General features: G+C 42.7%; 1 protein-coding gene across 1 annotated transcript; it reads left to right on the forward strand.

The window, feature by feature from the left end:
* Nucleotides 1-517: 517 nt before the first annotated feature.
* On the forward strand, nt 518-16555 carry LOC142217546 (up-regulator of cell proliferation-like). Its single transcript, XM_075285832.1, has 3 exons — nt 518-589; nt 1781-1835; nt 11625-16555. The coding sequence occupies exons 2-3, from the start codon at nt 1820-1822 to the stop codon at nt 16349-16351; spliced, it is 4743 nt and encodes a 1580-aa protein (XP_075141933.1). The 5' UTR covers nt 518-589; nt 1781-1819; the 3' UTR covers nt 16352-16555.
* The last annotated feature ends 10796 nt before the right edge of the window (nt 16556-27351 follow it).

A 27351-nucleotide genomic window follows, 5' to 3' on the forward strand; every position in this document is an offset into this window, starting at 1 on the left:
GTCTGCATTGAGTCCTTACAAGTATCCTGTCTGTCCTGGTTAGAGCCTATGTCCACACTATACATTTTTTCTGTTTCTGTGTGCACCATAGCCCTTGACCCACTTGTTCAGCTGCTACCAAACTGGGACCCCCTTTTGGAAAGTTGCTCCCTATTTATCAATGCTTGGTTTTCTAAGATACTGAGGAACATGGGGGAATGGAATTTATTATCCCATTGACACCAGTTTTCTGGCATAGATTGTGTTATTTCGGTACATCTTTGGTGCATGGCGCTTTATTGAGCCAAAAGTTCGGCACATTCTCCATTCTGTGCTTTGTTCGACACGTTCTGCAACAGTGAGTGGAGCAAGTCAGAATAGGGCACAATTTGCTTATTACACTTGTATTTCTGCATTATGTATGTAAATCCGTATTCGTATGTACAATGCTATGGAGTCAATGGTGCCCTAATAATAATAATGAAGAAAAGTGATGAATAATCTGATACGTAGAGTATATTTTATGTTTCCTAATCCAGATCTGCAGGTACGAAGGCTCCGCTGGATCTACTACATGGACGTCACTGTCTCCTGCACAGATATATAACAGGTAAGAGAGATACAGTCACTGTAAGATAGCCGATATTATAGCAATACAATGAAACGTGCGTAATAAAGTTATTCTGAGAGTCACTTGTATGACTAGAGGATTGGTAGATCATATCCTTCACCTCAGTGGATTCACTTTTGTTTAAGGGTGCATGCACACTGAGTAACGCCGGGCGTGTATCACAGCCGTACACGCCGGCATTACAGCAGACTGCCGAACACTTCCCATTCACTTCAATGGGAGCGCTCATAACAGCGGCGTTTACGAGCGCTCCCATTGAAGTGAATGGGAAGTGTTCGGCAGCCCTGCTGTAACGCCGGCGTGTACGGCTCTCATACACGCCCGGCGTTACGTAGTGTGCATGCACCCTAAGGGATTGTCCAGAAACTTCTATCCCTCTTATTTTGGCTAGGAGTTTTCTCATACAGGACCTGGGGGTTCCAGGCTGGTCCCAACCACAGGTCATGTGATCATAACTAGCCCCTATCCTCCGTGTCGCTCTGCCTCCTCCTTCCTCTCCTGTATTCACAGGTATAGTATACTATAGTAAAGCTTGTGAAAAAAGAAGAAGATGAAGGAGGAAGTGGAGAGACCCAGGGGATGGGGCTGGTTCCAATCATGAGACCTGCGGTTGGAAACCAGTTTGGAACCCCCAGGTTTTGCATGCGGAAACCGCTGGCCAACATGAGATTCGTTCTACAAATGTCGGCGAGGTTAACCTTCAGTTTTCAATTGGTCCAAGCCAGAAGTTCTATTATTATCAGCAAATGACCAAGGGAGGTCATACAAAATAGAAAACACAGAGATTCTCCTTTCCTTGCCTCTCTAAAGTGTCTGTTCTTCTGTCCCGACGTACAGTCTTCATACATGTGCTCTTGCAGACTCTTCTGCCAACTTCACTGCTTGGGGAACCACAAAGGAGCAAGTGGGCACTAATTGGGCATTACACCATGTGGGGATCACTGTGTTTGGGGCATTGATGAAGGCATTGTATAGTGTTGGGAGGGCTTTATACTGTGTGGGGACACTAAGGAGGGCATTATATTGTGTGAGAGACATTGAGGGGGGCATTATACTGTGGGAGGGGGGCTTACCATCGCTGCCACCACGTCAGGGCTCAGTTCTCCTTTTATTGTAGTTTTTGTTACTGACAATAGGAACTCACACAATAACTTTGCTTTCATATTTTAGACTTTGGACACTAAAAGCTGTGTACCGTCATCTGCCAGAATGAATGAAATACCAGGTAGGATGTCCAGTCATGTCTATGATAATTTGCTACTACAAATGAAACACTGAAGGGGCCTCTAACTAGAAAATTCTAGGGACATATAGTGAGTTAATAGAGGGGCATCCTTCATTCAGGACCTCCATCAAGGAGCCGAACCAAAAAACAGCTACAATACTTTCTGTAGGACCCTGCATGTCCATATATTACATTTTTATCCATTTTGGTAGACAACTGTGTCTGCTATGATGAATATCCTCTTCGGCATTACACTGGAGGCTGTACAAGACTGTATACACACTGCAAACTGGGCCAGATCCTGCCACTGGTCCAATTAGTGTCCTCTCTTTGTACTCCAGTCCACCCATTTCCCTAATCATTTTGGTTACTCGACTTTGCAATTTTTCTAGTTCACTTATGTCTTTCTTGTATACTGGGGCCCAAAATTGCGCACAATATTCTAAGTGTGGCCGTACCAGTGATTTGTATAGAGGCATAACTATGTCCTTGTCATGAGAATCTAGACCTCTTTTGATGCATCCCATAATCTTATTTGCCTTGGCAGCAGCTGCCTGACACTGGTCACTAAAGGTAAGCTTACTGTCTACCAAAATTCCCAAGTCTTTTTCATTGACAGTCTTACCCAGTAATTTACTATTAAGTACATAGTCATACATTTTATTTTGTCGACCAAAGTGCATTACTTTACATTTGTCAACATTGAACTTCATTTGCCAAGTCTCCGATCATGCTTCCAGTTTCCTTAGATCCCCTTATAATATTCTACTATCCTCATTATTGATTACCTTACAAAGTTTAGTATCATCTGCAAATATGGACACCCTGCTTTGTAACCCCTCTACCAGGTCATTAATAAAGATATTAAACAGGAGAGTACCCAATACTGACCCCTGTGGCACCCCACTGGTGACTGTGGCCCAGTCTGAATATTTACCATTAACAAATACCCTCTGTTTCCTATCAGTGAGCCCAAACCCAAATGCATGTTTCCCCCAGTCCCAACATTCTCATTTTGCATACCAACCTATTATGTGGTAAAGTATCAAAAGCCTTTGAGAAGTCCAGGTACACCACGTCCACTGTATTACCTATGTCCAGGTACACCACGTCCACTGCATTACCCATGTCCAGATAACCACGTCCATGGCATTACTCATGTCCAGATAACCACGTCCATGGCATTACTCATGTCCAGATACACCACGTCCACTGCATTACTCATGTCCAGATAACCACGTCCATGGCATTACTCATGTCCAGATAACCACGTCCATGGCATTACTCATGTCCAGATAACCACGTCCATGGCATTACTCATGTCCAGATAACCACGTCCATGGCATTACTCATGTCCAGATAACCACGTCCATGGCATTACTCATGTCCAGATACACCACGTCCACTGCATTACTCATGTCCAGATACACCACGTCCATGGCATTACTTATGTCCAGATACACCACGTCCATGGCATTACTCATGTCTAGATACACCACGTCCATGGCATTACTCATGTACAGATACACCACCTCCACTGCATTACCCATGTCCAGATACACCATAACCACTGCATTACCCATGTCCAGATACACCACGTCCATGGCATTACTCATGTCCAGATACACCACGTCCACTGCATTACTCATGTCCAGATACACCACGTCCATGGCATTACTCATGTACAGATACACCACCTCCACTGCATTACCCATGTCCAGATACACCATAACCACTGCATTACCCATGTCCAGATACACCACGTCCATGGCATTACTCATGTCCAGATACACCACGTCCACTGCATTACTCATGTCCAGATACACCACGTCCATGGCATTACTCATGTCCAGATACACCATGTCCATGGCATTACTCATGTCCAGATACACCACGTCCATGGCATTACTCATGTCTAGATACACCACGTCCATGGCATTACTCATGTCCAGATACACCACCTCCACTGCATTACCCATGTCCAGATACACCATAACCACTGCATTACCCATGTCCAGATACACCACGTCCATTGCATTACCCATGTCCACTCTTGAACTGACCCCTACATAAAAGCTGATCAGATTAGGGTTAAGTCACATATGCATTTGGTAATCCGTTCGGGGACCCCATTATAGTCTATAGGGTCCGTGTGCTTTCACTGCACACCGCTTGCCAGTGCGTTCAGTAGTCTGTTCGGGGGGTCCCCATATGGACTCCCCAAATGGATTACCAAACAACAGATGTGAACCAGACATCAGTCTGACAGGACCGATTCCTCATAAACCCATGCTGATTGGGCGTTCTAAGATTATTTACATTGAGATACTCCAGGATAGCATCTCTTAGAAAGCCCTCAATTATCTTACCCACCACAGAAGTTAAACTTAATGGCCTATAGTTTCCAGGCTCACTTTTACACCCCTTTTTGAAAATTGGCACCACATTTGCTATGCGCCAATCCTGTGGAACAGACCCAGTCATTACTGAATCCTTCAATATTAGATATAGGGGTCTATCTATCACCAAGCTTAAAGGGATTCTACCACTAAAGCAACATTTTTTCTAATTACCACATCGGAAAAGCCTTAAGAAAGGCTATTCGTCTCTTACCTTTAGCCATGGTCTCCGCGCCACCGTTCCTTAGAAATACCGGTTTTAACTGGTATGCAAATGAGTTCTCCACAGCAAAGAGGGCAGGCCACAGTGCCGCCTCCATTTTCAGCTGCAACATCGCCTCTTCTGTCTTCCGTCTTGGTCCAACTTCCGACGCCTGCACAGTACGCTCCTGTATTGAACTACAAGAGCAAGAGCGGCATCCCAAAAATGGCCGCCGGCCATTTTAATTTTAAAATGAATTGAAAACTCTTACGCTGGGTTCACATCTGCTCTGGCCTCTCTGTTGTTCGGCTAGAATGGCGCCTGCCACTTCAAGACTGAAATTAGAGGAGAGAAAAGTCCTCTATATAGGACTTTTGTCTCTGACAATTTTCAGCGATTTCTGGAGACTTTGGTGCTGGTGTGAACTTATCCTAAGTTCTAGGTGACTTCAACATATGGGGAGGACTACATGACCTGATACTGCTTTGGATGGGCAGGCTGGCAATCTTCACATGAGGTTTGTTGGTCCGGAAACTGAGGCGGAGGCCGGCATCCAGCCGCACACTCCTCTCCGGATTAGGCCCAATGAATGGACCTAGTCGGGAGGAGGGAGTGATTTCAGGCAAATTCAAAGAGGCGAATCTGCCTGAAGAATTCGCATGTCGCTCCTGGAAAAAAGAACTGAGCCGTCTTTTTGGTCAGGATTTTGAGGCGGATACCCACTCACAGAATTCACTGATATATGTATATCATTATCATTACTATTATTATTATTTTATTTATCTAGCACCATTAATTCCACAGTGTTGGACATTTGAGGGTTTACATACAGTACACAAAATATACAAAACAAATATAATACTAACAGTGACCAACTGGCACAGTGGGGTAGAGGGTCCTGCCCGCAAGGACTTACAGTCTATGAGGGAAGAGGGATAGAGAAAGAAGGTGTGAAGAGAGGATGTACAGATGGTGGTATGGTGACAGTAGTCTTATTGGAGGTTGTAGATCCTCCTGAATAGGTGAGTCTTCAGGGCCTTCTTGAAGCCTGTGATTGTGGGGCACAGTCTTATGTGTCTTGGTAATGAGTTGCAGACAGTGGTGAACCTAGCCCCTCTGCTGCCTGGGGCAGTCGATCAAAAGATGCCCCCCCCTCCGGACTGAAGACTTGGGGGGAGGTTGGGGGGGGGGGCGTCGCAATTAGCCTTTTCTTTTGATCGTCCACATCAGGAGGTAGCGGGGGGAAGATGTGCGTCTATATATATTATGTCCCACAGCGGCCCCCTGAAACCTCTATTATGCCCCACAGTTGCCCACCCAACTCTGTTATGCTCCATAGCCGCTGTGGGGCATGATAGTGGTTGCAGGGGGCCGCTGCTACTCTTTTTTTTAAAGGACCCCCCTCCCCTGTTTTTATAGCATACCAGTAAAACCGATATGTAAATGAGTCTGTCTGTGCACCCTGGGCGTTCCTCCAAGCCACCGTGCACCCCTTGCGTCATACCTTGAAACCAGCCCCTCTTTAGCTTGCGCGCCGAAAATTCCTCCTCCTCTCCTCCTGTAACCGCCTCCAGCGTCTCTCATCTCACTCCTATGCATTGAAATCTTGGGCATGCACAGTAACACTCCCTTCTGAGCACTACTGCACATGCCCGAGCGCCATTTTCTTGTGGACAGATGAAGAAAGCACGCAAGAAATGATGATGAGAAACGCTGGAGGCAGTTACAGGGAGAGAGAAAGAGGAATTTTCAGAGCGGAAGCAAGATGGGGCGGTTTGAAGGTATGGCGAGTGCGTATAGGTTTCTGTTTGGGGAGTGTCCAAGCAGGCCCCCCGAACGGAAACCTGAACGCAGATGTGAACCGGGCCTAAGCATCACATTATAAAATACAATTTTAGTATGTATAGTGGTAGACATGTATAGAAGCAAATACAGATAGATGGATGGATGGATGGATAGATAGGAGATAGATAGATGGATGGATAGATAGGAGATAGATAGATAGATAGATAGATAGATAGGGTATTAGTGTAGCATGTCTCCACACGTTTTTGCTCTAGTGTAGCATGTCTCCACATTCGAAAAATGCATTTTACTTAAAAAATATCAGATGATTTTGCTCAAAAAAACTCATAGTAAAGGGAACTGACGAGCAATTTCAGCAATGATGTTGCGAAACAGAGTCTCTCGATGCTGCAGTCTCCACCAGTATTCGTAAATATTTGGATCCAAAGCCATGTATCACGTTGTTATTAAGCCTGATATTTACACCTACTCTGCACTTTCGCGATGTGGAGAATGACAAGGGACCCCCAAAGTAGGCTCGCTTGGGGGACACATGGCGGCATGGTACCCCAAAATGTGTGGTAAATTAATAAAATATACTTTTTCTCCTCAGGTTTACTCAGGGAAGTAAAGCTAGTGTAAGCTGTGCACTGTAGTTCAAATTTCCCGCCTTTTTTCACTTACCTCAGCTGATGTGTAGTTCAGGGTCAAAGGTCATCACTAGGCAGATTTCACTGGTTCTTCTGGAAGATGTGGAGAATGTGGAGACATACTGCACTACGGTACACATTATGTGGAGACGCGTCTAATCATTTTCACGTGCTTTCGCGATGTGGAGATGCGTCTAATGTGGAGACATGCTACACTAATACCGATAGATAGATAGATAGATAGATAGATAGATAGATAGATAGATAGATAGTTGTATATACTTACACATATACCCATCTACTCACACACATACAGTCATATACAACATACACACACACCTATCTACACACATACAGGACTCACACTGTATATAAGACACATAATGTAAACACATACACATATTTTACCCAAGAATATATACTTACCTTTGGGTGTATTGTTGGGTGCACAGGACTTGGAGGAAACTCCTGTGCAGCTCTGCCTGGCAGTAGAGTAAGCTGTGACATCGCAAGAGACTTCTCCCCTCACACTCCGATGCTGAGGGGGAGGGGCGGCACAACAAGCTGATGTGTGCAGGGAAACTTTTACAAACAGCGATCAGCAGCCCCCTCCCTCCTAACTTAGACCCTGGATAGATGCCGAATTTCAAAAGGACCTTTGATGACATCATCACTGACATCATGAAAGGTCCTTTAACTTTAATACTGTTTAGGTAAAAAAAAAAGTCCCATGGCTTCCGCCAATATTCCCTCTAAGTCCTGGAAGCTGCTGAGCGGAACAGCTAGTGAGCTGGGCAAGGCTCCGTCAATGATGGGCGACCTGATGGCCAAACAGTACCACCAGTAGTAAACAAGAAAACGCTAATCTAGTGTATAGATAGTATAATGATCCTTAGTCACCCCCTCCCCCACACACAGATTGGTGCTGAGGAAAGTGACGGGCCGACCCGGCACTCAGGGCTCAGGAGAACAGACAGCAATATGGTGGGTGCCATATTAAACAACCATTGGTTGCTGCCTGTCCTCCTGAGTGCATATCTCCCAACTTTTGAAAAGTCGAAAGAGGGACAAAATGTGCGGCGCACGCAGCGCGATGCTGCAAATTTAACTCTGCCTACTTTTATGTTGACTCTGCCCATTCTCATTCATTTTTCACGTGCTCCCACACAGTATAATCCTCCTACCGTCACTCGTAACTTATATGTCCCCCCTCTATCTCTCCCCAGTTTCATATACACCCTTCATCTGCCCCCAGTTTCATGTCCCCCCTCCATCTCTGCCCCCAGTTTCATGTCCCCTCCATCTCTGCCCCCAGATTCATGTCCCCCATCTCTGCCCCCAGATTCATGTCCCCTCCATCTCTGCCCCCAGATTCATGTCCCCTCCATCTCTGCCCCCAGATTCATGTCCCCTCCATCTCTGCCCCCAGATTCATGTCCCCTCCATCTCTGCCCCCAGATTCATGTCCCCTCCATCTCTGCCCCCAGTTTCATGTCCCCTCCATCTCTGCCCCAGATTCATATCCCCCATCTCTGCCCCCAGATTCATGTCCCCTCCATCTCTGCCCCCAGATTCATGTCCCCTCCATCTCTGCCCCCAGATTCATGTCCCCTCCATCTCTGCCCCCAGATTCATGTCCCCTCCATCTCTGCCCCCAGATTCATGTCCCCTCCATCTCTGCCCCCAGATTCATGTCCCCTCCATCTCTGCCCCCAGATTCATGTCCCCTCCATCTCTGCCCCCAGATTCATGTCCCCTCCATCTCTGCCCCCAGATTCATGTCCCCTCCATCTCTGCCCCCAGATTCATGTCCCCTCCATCTCTGCCCCCAGATTCATGTCCCCTCCATCTCTGCCCCCAGATTCATGTCCCCTCCATCTCTGCCCCCAGATTCATGTCCTCTCCATCTCTGCCCCCAGATTCATGTCCTCTCCATCTCTGCCTCCAGATTCATGTGCCTCCATCTCTGCCCCCAGTGTCATGCCGTCCCCTCCTTCATCTGCCCCCAGTTTCACGTTCCACCTTAGTGTACACATTAAACTTACCTTCTCGCTCCCCCGCCGCTCTCTCCTTTCTCGCTCTCTCGCACACAGTTGTAGGCGCGATGTGACGTCATCACATTGCGTCTACACAGATCTGAGTTGAGTGCGCAGGCATTAATTCTGGCTGAGCGGGGTGGCTGCAATAGGTGAGCGGCCGCCCATGCCCGCACCTCTATTGGGAACAATGGCTGCCGCCCCATCCCAAACTGCCGCCCTGAGGCGGCTGCTTCGCGTCGCCTCATTAGAGGTGTGGCCCTGGTTGCAGAGTATGGGGGATGCACGGGAGAAATTTTGGAGACGGTTGTGTGAAGAGCGGATAAGAGCAAAGTGGAATAGGAGGTTATTGGAGGATCTGAGGTTACGTGTGGGCAGGTAGCATGAGATTAGGTCAGAGATATATGGAGGGGACAGGTTGTGAATGGCTTTGTATGTCAATGTTAGAATTTTGAACTCTATTTGTTGGGCTTTTTATAGCCAGTGAAGGGATTGACAGAGGGGAGTGGCTGATGAAGAACTGGGAGAGAGGTGTATTAAGCGAGCAGCACAGTTAAAGGTGGATTGGAAGGGGGAGAGAGTATTTGCAGAGAGGCAATGGAGAAGGGTGTTTCAGTGATCTAGATGGGAGATTATGAGGGCATGGACATCTTTATAGTTTCAGGGGCGAGGAAGGAGCGGATGAAATGGATGTTCTTCAGTTGGAGACAGCAGAAAGTGTTGAGGGTTTGGATGAAAAGGATAGGTCAAAGTCCAAGGTTCTCCCAAGGCAACGGACCCATGGAACTGGGGTACGTGTGGTTCCATTAACTTTGAAAATGGGTCAGGTAGAGGGGCCGTGCGAGGTGGGGCGAAGCTGATGAACCCTGTATTCTCCATGTTGAGTTTGAGAAATATATAATGTCCTATAGTGGCTCCTTCAAAGGGTATAATGTCCCATGGCAGCCCCTTCACATAGTATAATGTCCCATAGTGGCCCCTTCACATAGTAAACAAACAAAAATTTTGGGTTAATTACCTCTTCTGTGCTCCAGTACAACTTCCTGCTGTCTTCGACCCTCTTCAATGACATCACAGTTGTGGGTTACTTTGGTATCATTGTGTGTCAATGATGCCAGTCAGACCCATGTGCCTTCTGTGACATAAGGCAGGAGACAACTGAAGACAGCAAGAATTTGCGCTGCAGCACAGGAGAAATAAGTAAGACTGTTCTTTTTTTCACCTCGAACATTATATTCTGGGTTCCGAAGAGATTCCAGTGAATAATAATAGCATATTGTCCAAGTAAAACTGCCAGGCAAACCTTGTAAGATCTTGCGAAGTTCGCTCAACAAATACCAAGTGCCGCGGCCGTACGTATGATTCCATATCATGTCTCTGTCAGCGAAGTCCTGATGCGGTTCAGTGTCAGAGACGTGATTTGGGATGTATGGGGCGCCCTGCAGTGCTGAAGGGGAAACAGGGGCGGTTGTGGGCAGGAGTGAGGACCAGTAAGTAAATAGGGCCCATTAACCTGCTGGAGTAATTCCAGCAGTTAGTGACTTATTAAAAAAACAAAAGCAGCAGGGGCCCACTAGGCCCAGTATGGTCATGAGCCCCATAGTAGCTGCTATGGTGTTAGTTCCGCCATTGAGTATGTCTTAGAATTTAGGGCTCCACTTGTAAACTTGCCCAGGACCCAACTTTGTATAATACCAGCCCTGTATACATAGGTGTGGCATTCAGAAATTATTTTGCACACATATGCTACTTTTTGATGGCATATTTCATTTAGGAGTGTTACAAAACATGCTATATTTCACATCTCCCATAAGTTACCATGGAGAGAGCCAGGACCAATGTTTGCATCGGGCACAGCCATACTGGAGCAGGCGCCTAGAGCATCTGGGGGGGCCTACTGAATATCACGTGATTCCCTCCATCAATATGGATGGAGGTGCCCATTGCCTTGGCAACAGCCTGATGACAGAGTGATGAGTACAGACTTCATTATTGCATTTGTGTGCCATTGTCAGAGAGAAGGGGCAGGTAGAGAAAGGTTTGTGGTGGTGAGTAATTATGAACTACATACTCACCACTCAGTTCCTGGGGCCCAGCCAACATTTTAATAAGAGGAAAAACACATAAGGGAAGCATTTACACTGTGGAGCATAAAGGGGTGTTTCTACTGCATGGGGATATAAAGGGGGCATTACACGGCATGGAGGCACAAGCCTATTATACTATATGAAGGACATTATATTGTGTGGTGGTATGAGGGACCAATATATTATGTGTAGGCATAAAAAATGGGCCATTGAATGTGAACATAGTAAGGGGGCATTATACTGAATGTTGGCATAAGGGGGGCATTATACTGCTTCCAGATCACCCAATCTCAGATGTATTCTGCCGCAACTGCTTTTAGAGGAACACACTGCCACTGCCCAAGTTGTGCTTCTAAGGGGCCAACTGAAGCTCCGTCACTCAAGGGCCCACAGAAACCTGGAGCCGGCCATAGAGCGAGCTCATGCATGCAAGATCCCCTGTCCACCTCATCTCCTAATCCCCCGAGTGCTGAACCAGACTTTATTTTATTAGGATACCTTAATGTTGCTATCCATGCTATCCATGCCCATTATTTATGTTTTTCATGTATATATATATATATATAAAAAAAAAATAAATACACATTGAAAAAAACAATGCAATACTGTTGTTCTTTATTTCTTGTTTAGGTGATTCAAACTCTCTTGAAGACCTTATGGAACGTCTTGGATTAGGGATATATAAATCCACAAAACTCACACTTACCAGTGTTCTAAGTATTGGATCTGAGACATGTAAACAGATTGAAGCTCATCCATTGAAGAATGTTCCTTGGTATTTCTTACAAAAACTCATGGCAATGAATAGAACTGCACGATATATACACCCTCAGATCAGTGAAACAGAAGACCTCTATGGAGAACCCTTGTTTGATATTGATTCCATCCACCTAGATAGTCTATATCTTTCAGATTCTGTGAACCCTCTCGATGTTGTGTGTGCTCTCCTTCATTGTTCAGATCATCTCCTACGGCAACACATTTTACTGAAAATGTCCATGTGCCAGTTTGCTGTGCCCCTGCTTGTTCCCTCTGGTGATGGCTCTGACTGCACCCTTTTTCTTTGGGCAATGAGGGATATTGTGAGGAAATGGAGACCTCAAAGAATGAGAGAAAACAAAGGGTTTGTAGAAGACCATGTCGTCAATATTTCCATGCCAATCTTCTCTTTCTTCAGGGTAGGAGAATATGGTTTATCAAAATCCAACATTCTGAACCAGGTGTTAAGCGCAGATGGTCAACTTCATGAATTTTTTGTGCATGAGAATATGACTGGTGGAAATGTTAAACGACTAATCTCAAATGGATTGGTAGAAATCTCCTGGTACTTTCCTGCTGGTAGTGACTCTGATCTTTTTCCTGATCCTCTAACCATTGCTAACCTGCGTGGAGATCTTCTATATCACAGAAAGCAAGTTAGGTTCCTCACAAGGATCTCAACAACAGTCTTCATATTTGTTGGTAATATGGATGAAGGGGAGAAGGTCTTATCAGAGATCGACATTTCGAGCGATAACTTATTTTTTATTATCAATATAACATCTAATGATATTAAAGGGAAACACAACGCATTCCTGGAGAAGCTATCACACGTCAGCCACAGTAACTACGTCTTCACTATAGGTAAAACAGATATCAAAGAAGGAAAACAGATAATGGAGCATCTCACAAAACTCTTTCCTGATCAAAATAAAAAAAGAAAAGTCCCATTGTTGCAAGGATCTGAAGAGCGGAACATAGCTAGATTGTTACAGAAGCTTATAAAACTAGGGATAGGCAATGAAGAAAGGTACACTAATCTTGACAAAAGTGCGCAAGTTGCCTCTGATATTAATGTAGTTGTAGATGAGAATACACAAGTGTGTGTGAAGACAAAGCGACTAGCCCAAGAAGTCACTAAACACATCACAGACGTGAAAGATTATAAGGAGACAAATATGAAGCTTCACAGAGATTTCTGGTCACAATTATCCAAAAATGAGAAGGAAATGTGCCGAATGAGGGGTCAAGGCAGCAGGTCTGGAGAAGAATATAGGTCACATTTAATCAAGGAAAATCTAGATCTACGCATAAAGCAATATCAAGAGAAAATCCCTGAGAACATTAAAACATTTTTAGACGCTCTTATTAAACTGTTTCCGATGGAAAAAATTTATTTTTTAAATTGGATGCGTTTTTATCTTGATTCAAAATTAAAGAAGATTCTCACCTCTGAAGGCAACAATCAGGGCCAAATTTTGCCTGACGATAACTTAGGAATTGAACATTTTTTGCGTGAAATAGTGCAAATTTATGAAGCCGAATGTGCCATGGTGAAAAATGAAGAAATAAATTCAAATGAAAAAAAGAGCAACAACCTCCCAGGAATTGCTGCCGATCTCCTCTTGGATGGATTCCCATTGGAGTTGATTGATGGAGATGCCTCCAACATTCCCTTACAGTGGATAACAGATGTTCTGACTGAGCTGGATAAGAAGACCGGAGGACAATGTAGGATGAGAGTGATAACTGTGCTGGGAGTGCAGAGTACGGGGAAGTCCACCCTTCTGAACACCATGTTTGGTCTACAGTTCCCTGTGGCCAGTGGTCGTTGCACACGAGGAGCCTTCATGACCCTTATTACAGTGAAGGAGAACTTCCAGAAAGAACTAGGCTGTGAATTTATTTTGGTGATCGACACTGAAGGGTTGAAAGCTCCCGAATTGTCTTCTCTTGATGACAGTTATGAACATGACAATGAGTTGGCCACATTAGTGGTTGGGTTGAGTGACATCACCATAGTTAATATAGCCATGGAAAGTATAACAGACATGAAAGATATTTTACAGACAGTAGTCCATGCATTTCTAAGGATGAGAGAAATTGGAAAGAGACCCAATTGTCAGTTTGTCCACCAAAATGTAAGTGATGTGTCTGCTCAAGAAAATACTATGAAGGGGAAAAAATTACTTCTGGATCAACTGGATGAAATGACCAAAATTGCAGCAAAAATGGAGAATAATTCTGATGTCAAAAAGTTCTGTGAAATCATTGACTATGATGTTGAAAAGCACAATTGGTACATTCCAGGCTTGTGGCATGGGGTGCCCCCTATGGCTTCAGTTAACATAGGATACAGTGAAAACATTTTCAGACTTAAGACAAATTTGTTACAATTAATAGCAAATAAACCAAATTCTGACTGCTGTAACATTAAAGAATTTATAGAATGGATAAAGAGTTTATGGGATGCCGTAAAGCATGAAAAATTCATTTTTAGCTTTAGAAGCAGCTTAGTAGCCGATGCCTATAACAAGTTGTGCATAATGTATTCACATCAGGAGTGGCAATTTCGCAAATCTGCGCACAACTGGATGACAGAGACTGAGAATGAGATAAAAAATCTATTTGCTTCCCAAAGAGGAAGTGACTTGATGATAACCCTTCGGAATGACATACAAAAAATTCTTGATGTAGAGGCAAAGAAAATGGAAAAAACTATAGAAGACTATTTTGAGGGTGAAAGTAAACATGTTAAGCTGGTGGAGAAATTCAAAGAAGAATTCATGAGAAGTGTGTCTCTACTTAAACAAGAGCTTCGATATTACCTGAACAACAAGTGTCAGGAGGTTATTCACATTGAGGAAGAAAAAAGTAAAATAAGAAATATTCAAGGAAAGTGCCAAAAAATGATTGAGGAACGTGTCAGTAGACTCCTGAAAATCCATAAAAGCGACCAATCTAAGCTTAGTGATAAAGATCTGGAGTCTGTGTTTGAGACCATGTGGACTGAAACACTGCAAGAGTTTAATCTGAGGACTTTGGAGAAACTAGACATCGGGCAAATAATGCTGGAACATCTGAGGAAAGACATGAAAAATAAACCCGGCTATATCAATAAGAAACTCATTAACCTGAAGAATTTAGATAAATACCAGACAAAGGTCTTTAACATGAAACCTAAGTATTTTGAAGGGACGATTATCAGCGCCATTAGAAGGAGGTTTTCCCCCGAATTTTATAATGAAGCCACCAGTGTAGCTGACACAATTCTGAATCAATGTAATAGATACATAAACCAGAAGGTTTCCACAAAGCAGGATTACCATCCAATACTGTGTCAGCAATTACTCAACATCATAAAGGAAATTCTCACCGATCAAATTTTGGAAAGATATGAATTCAAACCATTATTTGAACTGAAGATAAAATTACTTGTTTTAGGGAAGGCGGCTCCCTTGTACCAGAAGATGCATGAAGACTTCATCCGTGAAAATGACCCAAAAAGTCGCCTTGAGGAATTGAAACTTGAATACTTAAACACCTTTAGGCAAGTGTATGAAGAGAAGGATGACGCCAAAATGAGGGCTCAGCGATTCTGTGACCTGTGTCTGAAGCCAGCCTTGTGTGACTACATCCATGCAAACCTCGGAAAATACATTGTTGACGACATCTTGAATAGTGAAGATTCCATCAACTATGGAAGTAGGACTTTCTTCCAATCAGCTTTGCTACAGAACCTACTTGAAGAGAAAAAGTTTTCTGAATATGTTCAGTATTGTCTTCACTATGAGAGCTTTACTAAAAATTGGATAACAAAGTATATCACAGTCAGGTACCAAGACAATGGACGTCTGGATCCAATAATTACTGAGGTTCTGACCTGTATAACAAAAAAAGTAAAACAAGTTCTTGAGGCCAAGTCTTTTCTACAGCATTCCGAGTTGGAACCTTGCTTAAAAATGTTCTGTGAGATCCTGAAGAAAGACTTAGTGATTTCACAGAACAACATGAGCGTGGTGACATTCGAGAACTCCTCCAATCCTCAACAGTTCTTCCAATACGTTCTTTCTTTCTTAAGTGATATAAAAGAAAAGGTGAAAAATGAAATTAAGGCTCTAAATATTCAAGAACTACTCTCCGCAGTTACAGTAAAGCCTCAAGATGAATTATTTAAGAAGGTGTTTGGATGTGGGAAGCAGTGTCCATTCTGTAAAGTCCCGTGTGAGGCTGGAGGCACTGACCACAAGGAGCACTTTGCTTCTATACACCGACCTCAAGGCTTAGGACGGTACAGGAGTGTAACCACACAAATTCTTTGTCATGAGGTTTGTACAACAGATGTGGTGACTGAGAGACAGTTCCAGTGTCATGACACAAACTGGGAATGCCACCCTTACAAGGAGTACAGAACAATTTACCCTGACTGGAAAATTCAACCTGACCCAAGCATCGAGGCCTCTGTATACTGGAAGTACGTTCTCAAGGAATTTAACAAACAGTTTGCAGAAGATTTTAAAGCAAAAGAAGCAGAATTACCAGAAGACTGGTATAAAATAACAAAGGAACAAGCACTGCAAAGTGTAGCAGCAAAATAAGAGTGACCATATGATGCCCATTCCGCCATTATACCAATACACTGATAATGATTACGTGGCTCAGCTCCGATCTCTACACTTCTAGACCATCCAGAATAATCTCTGCTGTCCAGATTGTAAACCATAAAAGTTGAGGTGTTTTGTCTGTTATGAGGTTCTTTCCTTCAAATATTCTATTTTTGTCTATATGATACACTATTTAAAAGGTTGGTAATAGGGAATATATGGAATTATTATACTCATAAAAAGATGACGTCAATGTAAGGGTGAATTCACACTGAGTAAACGCTAGCTTATTCTGAACGTAAAACACGTTCAGAATAAGCGGCGTCTAAAGCAGCTCCATTCATTTCTATGGGAGCGGGGATACGAGCGCTCCCCATAGAAATGAATGGGCTGCTTCTTTCACTCCGTGCAGTCCCATTGAAGTGAATGGGGAGTGCCGGCGTATACGGCAAGCTCTGCTCATGCCGGAGCGTACACGCCGGCACTCCCCATTCACTTCAATGGGACTGCACGGAGTGAAAGAAGCAGCCCATTCATTTCTATGGGGAGCGCTCGTATCCCCGGTCCCATAGAAATGAATGGCGCTGCTTTAGACGCCGCTTATTCTGAACGTGTTTTACGTTCAGAATAAGCTAGCGTTTACTCAGTGTGAATGCACCCTAAGGCTATATTCAAAGCAGTGTCAGGTTTTTGTCCAACATAGATCTCCCAGAAGTCAAGAGATGAAAAAAATGCTTCAAGTTCCAGTTTCTGGTGATTTCAGTTAAGAATAAAAAGATATTGATAGTCTTATTGGATTCATCTCTGGTGCTCCTGGCGCCTGCGCAGTTCTTCAGTGAAGCCGTGGTGTATATCTTTACTGCACATGTGCCCAATATCCTCAGGCCTCGCTGAAGTGCACAGGTGCCAAAACTACAGCTGCTTGCTAAGTATAAAGGTTTTTATTTTTAAGGTGGGCATGGATGGTCCACAATAAACAGGACTATTTGGGACACTATCACTATCCAGTCTATAAGAACCTGTGGTTGGCTTAGTGTCCAAATTGTCCTGACAGGTTCCCTATAAGGCCAATAACTAGACATACATGGACCTTCTAATATTTCTTCTGTAGATTTTGCTCTTACCTATATATGCAATGATCTGTAACTGTTACATAAATGTTTCACTAACTTTATTAAATTCAATTACTCACAATAAGAATTTTCCAGAGAGTTTTTGTGTTTCAGAGAATATATTTATGTATCTGTAAGTTGTGGCAAATGTCATTGCTGACCCCACCAAAAATATTATGTACAATACAGTTCTATATAGTTCAAAAACCTGACACATTAGATATGTCCAGTACAGACTAGAGGATGAGACAGATTCAGAAACATGTAAGTTACTATCTGAAGGTTCTGGAGATACTTATAATGGTGCATGTGGAGAATCCTGACAATTCAGGATTCAACAAACCACCAAATGAAATAAAGGACCGTAATCAGTTTCCACTGAAATATCTTCAGAATAGGTTATCAAGAGCACAAGTAGGCCTTCATATCCAAAAAGATCCAAGAATGTAGGCTCTGTAGACAACCTACTGCCATACAGAAGAATTGATTTCAGAATTTCATACATACATACATACATACATACATACATACATGCGTAGATCTCTCGACAATACCATGAATATTGAAAAAAAAAAATATATATATATATATATATATAGTAGCAAAAAAATCTAAGTATAAACTGTGCAGCCAATCCTTTCAGTCTGAAAACTGAACTGGTCCCTGTTGGGGCTATCAAGGTCTACTAGTAAAAGAGCAAATAGAATTGCACCTAAAACAACACATTAGATATCATTAGCCGTGGTCACTGTCTTCCAATGTTGTTTATAGCTTACACGTCTTCTTAAAGGGGACCTTTCACTTCCACCAACTCAAACTCATTCTTTAATAAGGGCCGCTCTACTGATTCTAGTGCAATTGGATTTTTTTTTTCTTTAGCTCTCACCATTTCCGAGAATTATTTCTGCTAGTTTCAGCTCCCAATATGCTAATTAGGCTCTCTACTGTCAGATGGCCAGTCTATATTGGCACAGACGGTCTTGGACCATCCACATGATAGTATAGTAGGAAGTGCAAAGAGTTGAAGTTTGGTGACGAGATAAAACAATAAGTAATGGACTTGTGCCAACAAAGAGACTATGAATGTATGAACAAGATGATAAATGACTTACTACTTCTCTGTTTTCAGAAAAGAAAGGACTAGTATTACAGGATATACATCGTATTGCTATTTTGTTGATCGAATTAAGTTTTCCAGAGTATGGGCCTCTCTTTGTGGTGGTTCTCTATTCTTATTTTTAGTGGAACTGTCCTTATAGTAAAAAATAAATAAAAATGCTTACCTCTTTGACCCTATTCCTTTACTGGCTTGGCTGCCATATGTGCCCCTTGAAGTTGCTGGAGGCTAGAACTGTTACTTGGCATGTTCTTACTCCTATAACCAGGGATGTAACTTGAGGGGGTACAGAGGGTGCCTTAGTGGGTCCATAAGTACTGGCATCAGTATTGAGATTGCAGTTTACATGTAGCCCATAAGCCAAGGAGGCCCACAGATTACCTTAACCACACTAAAGTTGATTAAACTCCTTAGCACCCATAACCATCACTATTAAGAATTCACTGTAAGGCTGAGGTAGGGGGTCCTGGACAAAAGATTGCACCGGGCCCACAAGACTTTAATTACGTCACTGCCTATGGCCCCAGAAAATGATAATGTTTGACTTAAAGGGGTTTTCCAGACCTGAAGGTAATTGATACTGAGGACTTATTCACAGAATAGAACAAGTTTTGGCGAACAGCTCAGGACCTTGTGCCTACTTTTGGCATAACTTGAGTTTGGTGATTGTCACCAATCATGGACAGTGGAGTCATTCGCAGAGAATAGTCCTTCATACTATATATACTATATTGTACTTGTAATATAAGGCAGCTTTCATCATTTTTTAATCTTCCATAAACACCCAAAAAGGTTCCAAGAAAACTCTAGCAGTTAAGTGTATGTGTGAATGGAGTCCTCTTCCGTTCCTATCTATGGGATATGCAGTCACTCAGCAGCTCATGTGATGTCATCTAGAGGAGTCCTGCTCTTCCCATGTGACAGGTGAGGGTTGTATTGGTCAGTTGAGATAAAGTAGCGGACAACCCTCTTATTACTTCTTCAGATATGTTGGACCATCCTGAAAACAGCTAGGTGCTCTTGCTCCATTATGGAGCTCTACAAAGCCACAAAGCTTCCATATACAGACTGGATTATTCCAAGTGGATCTGGATCTTAAGATACAACTTTTCTCATTGACGTAGAAGTGTAGGAGTATAGATCATGGTAGCAATGACTGTGAGGAATAAAGACAAGTATCTCTGTTTCTCTTCATTATCTCTTTGTAGCTTTGTTTCAGAACTGGAAAATAAGAAAAATATTTCTGCCATTCCTCATTGTCCTGTGTATTGTGTCCAACGTCAACACTCAAGGTGGGTCTTGTGTTTGCATTGTGTAATCAGCTCCCGCTATCTATGTCTTTCATATCTATTTATCTATCTATCTATCTATCTATCTATCTATCTATCTATCTATCTATCTATCTATTTATGGGACTATGTACTGGATACTGAAGTGAATACGGGGTAAGCCCGGGGTGATCCTCAGGGCTGCTCTCATGTATCCCAAAAGACAGGGCCTCACTAAATCAGTAGGAAAACTGCCAAAATCTCCAGCCATTGACCTGACACAGTGGCCTAAAGTGAAAGTAAGCTATACATAAGACAAACACCGCTGTTACCAGGACACTCGGGACGTGCCTTCAAACAGGTGACAAATAAATAAGTAAAGTAACTTTGCGGAGAAGCTATAGTTGCATAGAACATTGTCACTCATTGCCCCATATAGAGCTCACAATCCCTCTAAGGGTGTCTTTGGAGTGTGGGCGAAAACCTGAGTACCCAGAAACCCCCCCCACAGAAACACAAAGAGAACAAACAAACTCCTTGTAGATGTTGTCCTTAGTTGGATCTGAACCTACATAATCATTTATTAAAACCTGGCCTGGTTTTTTTTTTACCACTGGAGAGCTCATGTTTGAGTGTTAGAATGTGGACCAACTGTTTAATAACTCCTTCATCCTTTCTTTCTCCTTCTTAAGACAATCAAAATTCTAGTGAGATCTTCAGGTATCTTTTGAACCAAACATCTACCCTTCTTGAGGACCAAGATGTGAACTCCCAAGTAGACACTTATTTTTCTACTGAAGAAGATCCTACATCTAAGGAGACAAAATTGGGATGTGATCACCCATCATGTGAAGTCACCGCCCAGGATAATCAGGATAGTGGGAAGCCCAGAAGGTTACGGAGGTCATCAGGTGAGGGGTCTCCTCTACTACAAGAGGCTTCATGAATTCAATGGGCTACTCCAGTCTACTAGAAACAAAACTTCATCATTATAGAATACAAAACTGTTGAAGTCAGCGTCCATGTGTTTTCTTGGAATCAATCCTATAAGCTGTGTGACCTGACTACATTGGCTTTGTAGCTTCTAAATGTAAACAAAATTTTTTCCATCCACAAACATCTATCTTGAAAAATGTGAGGGGCTGAAATACAAAGGTGGAGATTTATTAAGATTGGCGCATTGTGCCCCACCGGAGGGTTCACTCGGTTTATGTGAAGGCTCAGGCTTCCTCATAAACCAGGCACATCCTCCACTAGGCTACGAGTTTACACTAAAGTCTACACCAACTTGTAACTGACTTAGATTTCATTCACAGTTTACTCCACTATGCTGTGTGAGAACAGACATGTATGCTGAGATTTACCATAGCTTTAAGTGTAGCCTCATTGGGCTGAGTCTGGGTAATATAGCAGCACATGGCTATCAGCTCCACTGGGCACCTCCAAATGGGCACCTTTATTAAATACTTGCATTTGCGCAATTAAAAACTACACCCCCCGTAGGTTCTGAGGGGTTGCCTAAAATTTCCATCCTCCAGAATACAAGTGAGCAGGTCAGAGATATGAGTGCCCCCAATCCATAAATGAATAATCCTCCAATATAATAGTATGCTTATATATCCTTCTCACAGAATCAACAGACAATCGGGATCGGATCCGGTGGTTACTCATGGTCAGTCCACTGTTGGTTACCCTTCTGAGTTTGGCCTTTTGTTTAGCGGGTAAGAGGTCAACTGTTTAGACAGAGGCTGAATATATATTATATTATCTAGATTATTGTAATGGTCTCAAGAAAAGAGCAAGGAATAACAACCAAGCTGAAGCTGGAAAGTTCTTTACCTAAAATTGAAGGATAACAACAACCCTTGAACAGTGTAAGGAAATATGCCAGACAATGTGAGAACTTCTTACTGCATCTTTAGGTGGCTATTTGCGGCAAGGGGAACATATAAGGGGTGTGTGAGGAAGATATCTGAGCAATCTTGACAGGTTGGACTTCGATATCCAGTGACTGGATACTGAACTCCTGTTTTGCAACATTCTAGATTTGGGTTCCTCTTCAGTGCCCTCCAGATACCTCAGCTTGGTGGTTTCCGAGAGGCCTTTTCTCTCAACTGCTGGATTTTGTTCCTCCATCGCTCCACCCCTCTCCGGCTCCTGTATTGGGCTGTCTACAGCAATATTACCAGTGTCCTTTAGCCATATTCCATGTTACATACCCAACACATTTAGGATGAGTAGATGCAGTATGTGCTGAGCTCCGCCATATAATGCTCTGATCCATTATGAATAGTCAGCCCCGCTAGGAGTCATCATACTGACCGCAGGGCGCAAGCATTGTACATGTTACATGATCTCGTCTGATATATTTGGTGAATGTGAGTTGACTTCAGTTGTGGTTGATTTTGGGCTGCGTTTTGTCATTTCTCAGGTAAAAAAATGATATGTAAAAAAAGACAAATTGGAGAAGATCAACAAAAAATTAACCAAGTCCCTAATCCAGACCTCTTATCTGTTGACATAGAACATGGACACGCCAGATCTAGTGAAATCTCCCAAGAAGGTGGTAAAATTTACTCTCTATATGTGGGGTGGGCCAAACAACTAAACCAAATCTCTGTACAGTTTACTTGGCTGCACCAATTGTGTCTCTGCCTCCCATGTTACTGGCCACAGCACTGTCATGCAGTGTACTATTTAGGCCAGTGGTCATGTCAGAAGACAGGCTTATCTTCATTGAAACCAAGCCAAACCAAGGTCACGCTACCCACTAATTTCCTGGCTGACTCTTGAATGTTCTTTAAACCAACAAAACATAGCACCAAAGAGGCAACTGGCATGATGGTTGATTGGATCAAAGTAGAAAGGAACTGAAATACCGTTCTCCAAAAATGGTGTACAATGGGGCATTCCCACCACATATGCATATAAAGCCAGGTAGGCCACAATTCTATCAACATACAGGGAAGTAAGTAGGTACAAGTTTGTACAGTTGTAATGGGGTTCTTACCACCGAAGCAATAACTTCTGGGCCACCTCCCAATAAGTAGCACTTTTAGAGAATCTTGATACCCAATGTAGGCCTGCATGCCACTCTTCAAGTAGAAGTTGGATTTGCAAATCTGTCTCCCGCTTGAGAATGTGCCCCGAATTAAGGTCCAAGAACAAGAAAGTCACTTGTATATTAAAAGTGCAAAACTGCTTGCACAGTAAGATGCCTCCAGATTGTCCACAGTATATTCAACAGTATATTCAACCTCTAACAACAAGAAGTGGGGATAAATTTAAATAGTTGTATATCTAGTTTTATATCACCTAGTGGTTCTGGTGTCATATGAAAGCTGTGTAGATCAATGTCCAAAAGATGTGGAAGACTTAAGATTGAAGTTTCATGCCACAAGAATTAGTGTGGACATTGTGGACAATATGAGAGAATCCTACAATGTAAGTAATTTTGTACTTTTATAATACAAGTGACTTTCCAGTTCCAGGATATTGATATTTGTTTCTGTGATTATTGTAAATTAATAGGAAATCGTTGCATATAATAATATTAATACATATTTTCCACCTAAATAGTAAGAAGAAAAGAAATGACAAACTGGAGGGGAACAAGGCCTGGAGAAGACCTCAGTTCACACTCTGGTAAGATACATGCACCTCTATAGAGTCGATTGCGAACTTCTATGTTGTTTTGTCTTGTCCAGTTCTGTGTATCACTTATTCGAGGAAGGGACAGTCGCCCTGGTGTCCCTGTCATTACGACAGTTGTGGTAAGTAGGTAGGGACTGGGGCTGGGTCGAGTGTAGGACTCTGTCTCTTTCTTCCCCTTCCTCCTTGGTTTCAGTAACAGCGCTAGGCAATTGCTCAACCAGCAATTCCATAGCAACATTATTGTAAATTCTAGGGAGTAACTGCATATACCCAGCGCCGCACCTACCATAAGGCGACCTGAAGCGACCGCTTCAGGCGGCGCTATGCCGGGGCCCCGGGGGAGGGCGGCATTTTTGCTGACCTAAGCCAGTCCAGGACAAGCTGTCCTGGACTGGCTTAGCGTCACTGTCTCGGCAGCCCGGAAGCGAGCGGTGGATTGGGGCGGCTCTGTGGATGCAGCGCTGCTCCAGCGCCCGCCCCTCACGCTTAGCAGGGAGCAGGTCCTCTCCCTGCCTGCTCTCTGCCTGCTAAGGATGCTCGCTCCGCCCCACCCCGCCCCCTCCTCCGGGGGGGGGGCAGCTTTGACATCCGCCTCAGGCGGCACAACCCCTAGGTTCACCCCTGCATATACCATAATTATATTTCCCTCCTAAACAGAAGCTAAAGGAAACTTCAATACAAGGACCAGAGAACCAAAGTCTGGAAGAGGTGGTGATTCCTACTCAAGTAAGATAAGTACCTGCATTACTATAGAGACAATAGTAGACAAAATAAGAACAGATGACAATATTATTGATGTTTCTCCTACACAAGAAAAGGAACAATACTGTAAGTTATTAGGAAATAATTGTATATACTTTAAATATATTGTTCACCCAAACAGAATCAAGAAAAAACCCCAAGACAATCTCCGTAAGGCCAAATCGTGGAAGAGAACATGGCGTCCACTCAAGTAAGATTCATGCCCCTCTATAAAGTCAATTACAGCTGTAGACAACAAGAGATTCTCATTTTTCATATGATGATAATGTCAAAGCTGTGTTTATGACTAATTGACCAATAATCCCAGGTAACTGTCGTTGTCCTAATTGATTAGGGTGAGTGCCAGGAGGTAAAGAAGTCAAACCAATCTATATGTGGGTATTAGTTCCTCTCTCAGCTAAAGAATGTGTGCTGACGTACTTTTATTTAAGACCACGGGGGTTAAATAGTAGCAGACAAAGTAAGAGAGCTAACAACAATGTAAGTTTTCATATTCATTCCTGATTGGTATGGGACATCTCAATCAAACAGAAAAAGTTTAAGCAGTTCCATATATAGCCAGCTTCTCCCGATCCTGCGTGGTAACCTTGGGGAGCTGTCTTTTGGTAGCAAGCCAAGCATTTGTTTTTTTTCCACCCATCCTGGATGCAGGCGCCATCTTATCATATAACATTATACCAGTTTCAAACATAAGCAACTACATCTAGCATTCAGCTTTAAAAGATAACAATGTTTTTCATACATTACATGATTCTAACCTTCACAATGACACCAGATCCATTGTTCTGTGTTTTAAAATTGCCAAGATGTAACTACTAGAGATGAGCGAGTACTGTTCGGATCAGCCGATCCGAACAGCACGCTCCATAGAAATGAATGGATGCACCTGGTACTTCCGCTTTGACGGCGGCCGGCTGCTTAACCCCCCGCGTGCCGACTACGTCCATTCATTTCTATGCGAGCGTGCTGTTCGGATCGGCTGATCCGAACAGTACTCGCTCATCTCTAGTAACTACTTGACTTAACCCCCTACAGACTCAGCTTCACTAAATCTGTGGAATAGCCTACCCCAGGACCTGGTCATGGCAGTCATAGTCGACAACTTCAAAAAAGGATTAGATGTCTTTTCAAAGCAAAATAGCATTGATGGTTATAGAAATGTATAGACTGTCATGATGTTTCCCATCCCCTGGTTGAACTTGATGGACATAAGGTTTTTCTTTTCAACCATACTATATAACTATGTCAGAAATACTGCCCATTGTTACTTAATTTTTTTTCAATTTAGAAAAAAATGGAGAAAAATTTCAAGATGCAGAAACAGAAAAATTGTTAAGCTCTGATGACCAGCGAAGCACTTCTATGGACAGTGTTAACTCCCGAAGGACAACATCTGCAGGAGGTAATACACCTCAAGATCATTTTCACTGAAAACCAACATTGACAGCATTTAATAGTCAAGTGTCATCTTCACAATAATCCTCAGCTATGGCAGGACATTGCTATTTCTAGATCACTGTCAATCATGAAGGCTACCATTGTGGAAATAATTTTTGATGGTTTTACCAATTTTTTTTTCATTTTGAAGAAAAATGTAGAAAAGTTTCAAGATGCAAAATCAAAAAAAATTGTTAAGTTCTGATAACTGGCGATGTACTTCTACAGATAGAGAAATCTCCCGAAGGACAATATCTACTGGAGGTACTAAAACTAATGGACCAGGTTCAGGTAAGCAGAAGAAACCTCAATATAATTTCTACTTAAAATCAAGATATACAGTATAGAATTATAATGTTACTCTGAGGAGGCTGGTGATCAGGAGATATCAATGGTGATGCCCAGTGCCCATCTTCACCATAATCCTCAATTATTTTAGGACATAACTATTCCAGATCAATGTCAATCATGAAGGCCATCATTGTGGAGATGTAATACCAGGTGATGCTTATACTTTTTTTCTTATTATTATTTAGAAAAAAACAGAGAAAAGTTTCAAGATGCAGGATCACAAAGAGTGTTACTTTCTGATGACCAGCAAATCACTTCTTCTATAGGCAGCGGAAACTCCAAAAGGACAATATCTGTAGGAGATAATACCACCAATGGGTTATATTCAGGTGGGACAATCACCTCAATATCATTTCTACTTAGAGCCAACATATACAAATTAGAACTATAAAGCTACTCTGAGGAAACTGGCAAAAAGGAGATATCAAAGGTGACACCACTTAGTAGACCAGTGTCCTCCTCTCCATCATCTTTAGTCAAGCTGAGCTGTTATGATGTAATATCATATCTCTTTTTTTTTACATAAATGTATAGGAAAAAATGGAGAAATGTTTCAAGATACAGGAGAATTTTCAGCAACCGAAAGAACAATAAATCCTGAGGCTTTTGAAAACATTTTAAGGGATGAAATAAGCCCCGGTACAGAAATATCTGCAAGAGATAAACCAGCCAATGGATCCTATTCAGGTAGGAGAACATCTCAAGATCATTTCTTCTGTCCTATAGACGTTACAACATCTCAATTGATGAGGTTATATAGCAATAGTTAATTTATTTTTTGCCTGATGGATTCATGATCATTGTAATAAAAAGAAATCGATGACTCAATCATTTCATATTCACAGGCAATGAATCAATTACAACAAAACCCAATGAAGCTTTATCAGAAGGTAAAGAGCAACATTGTCCTCTTGTCAGACGTCAAGACAACTTGTTCAGATAAACCTTCCTCTCCATTGTTACATATAATTTCTAGGATGAAGGCCGAAAGGTGGTCACATAACTACATGTTAGGTGTATAACAGCTAGCCATACGCAACGTGACCTTGAAGCCTTTGTACCTAATGAATGGGGCATTTTGGAATCTGGGCACTGCTCCTTCTAAGCTAGAGTATCCAAAATGTCATCAAATAAAATTTAATGTACAGTGCCCTACTACTCAGGACTAACACTATTTAGGACAGGCAAGATAGAGATATTAATGTGGATGGAGATTTCAATCAATGTAGAATTTCCACAACAACACTGATAGAGAATAGTGGGGGTCATGTTGTCAGGATCATTCAATAATTC

Source organism: Leptodactylus fuscus, chromosome 8, assembly GCF_031893055.1.
Source record: "Leptodactylus fuscus isolate aLepFus1 chromosome 8, aLepFus1.hap2, whole genome shotgun sequence".
NCBI classification, from domain to species: Eukaryota; Metazoa; Chordata; class Amphibia; order Anura; family Leptodactylidae; genus Leptodactylus; species Leptodactylus fuscus.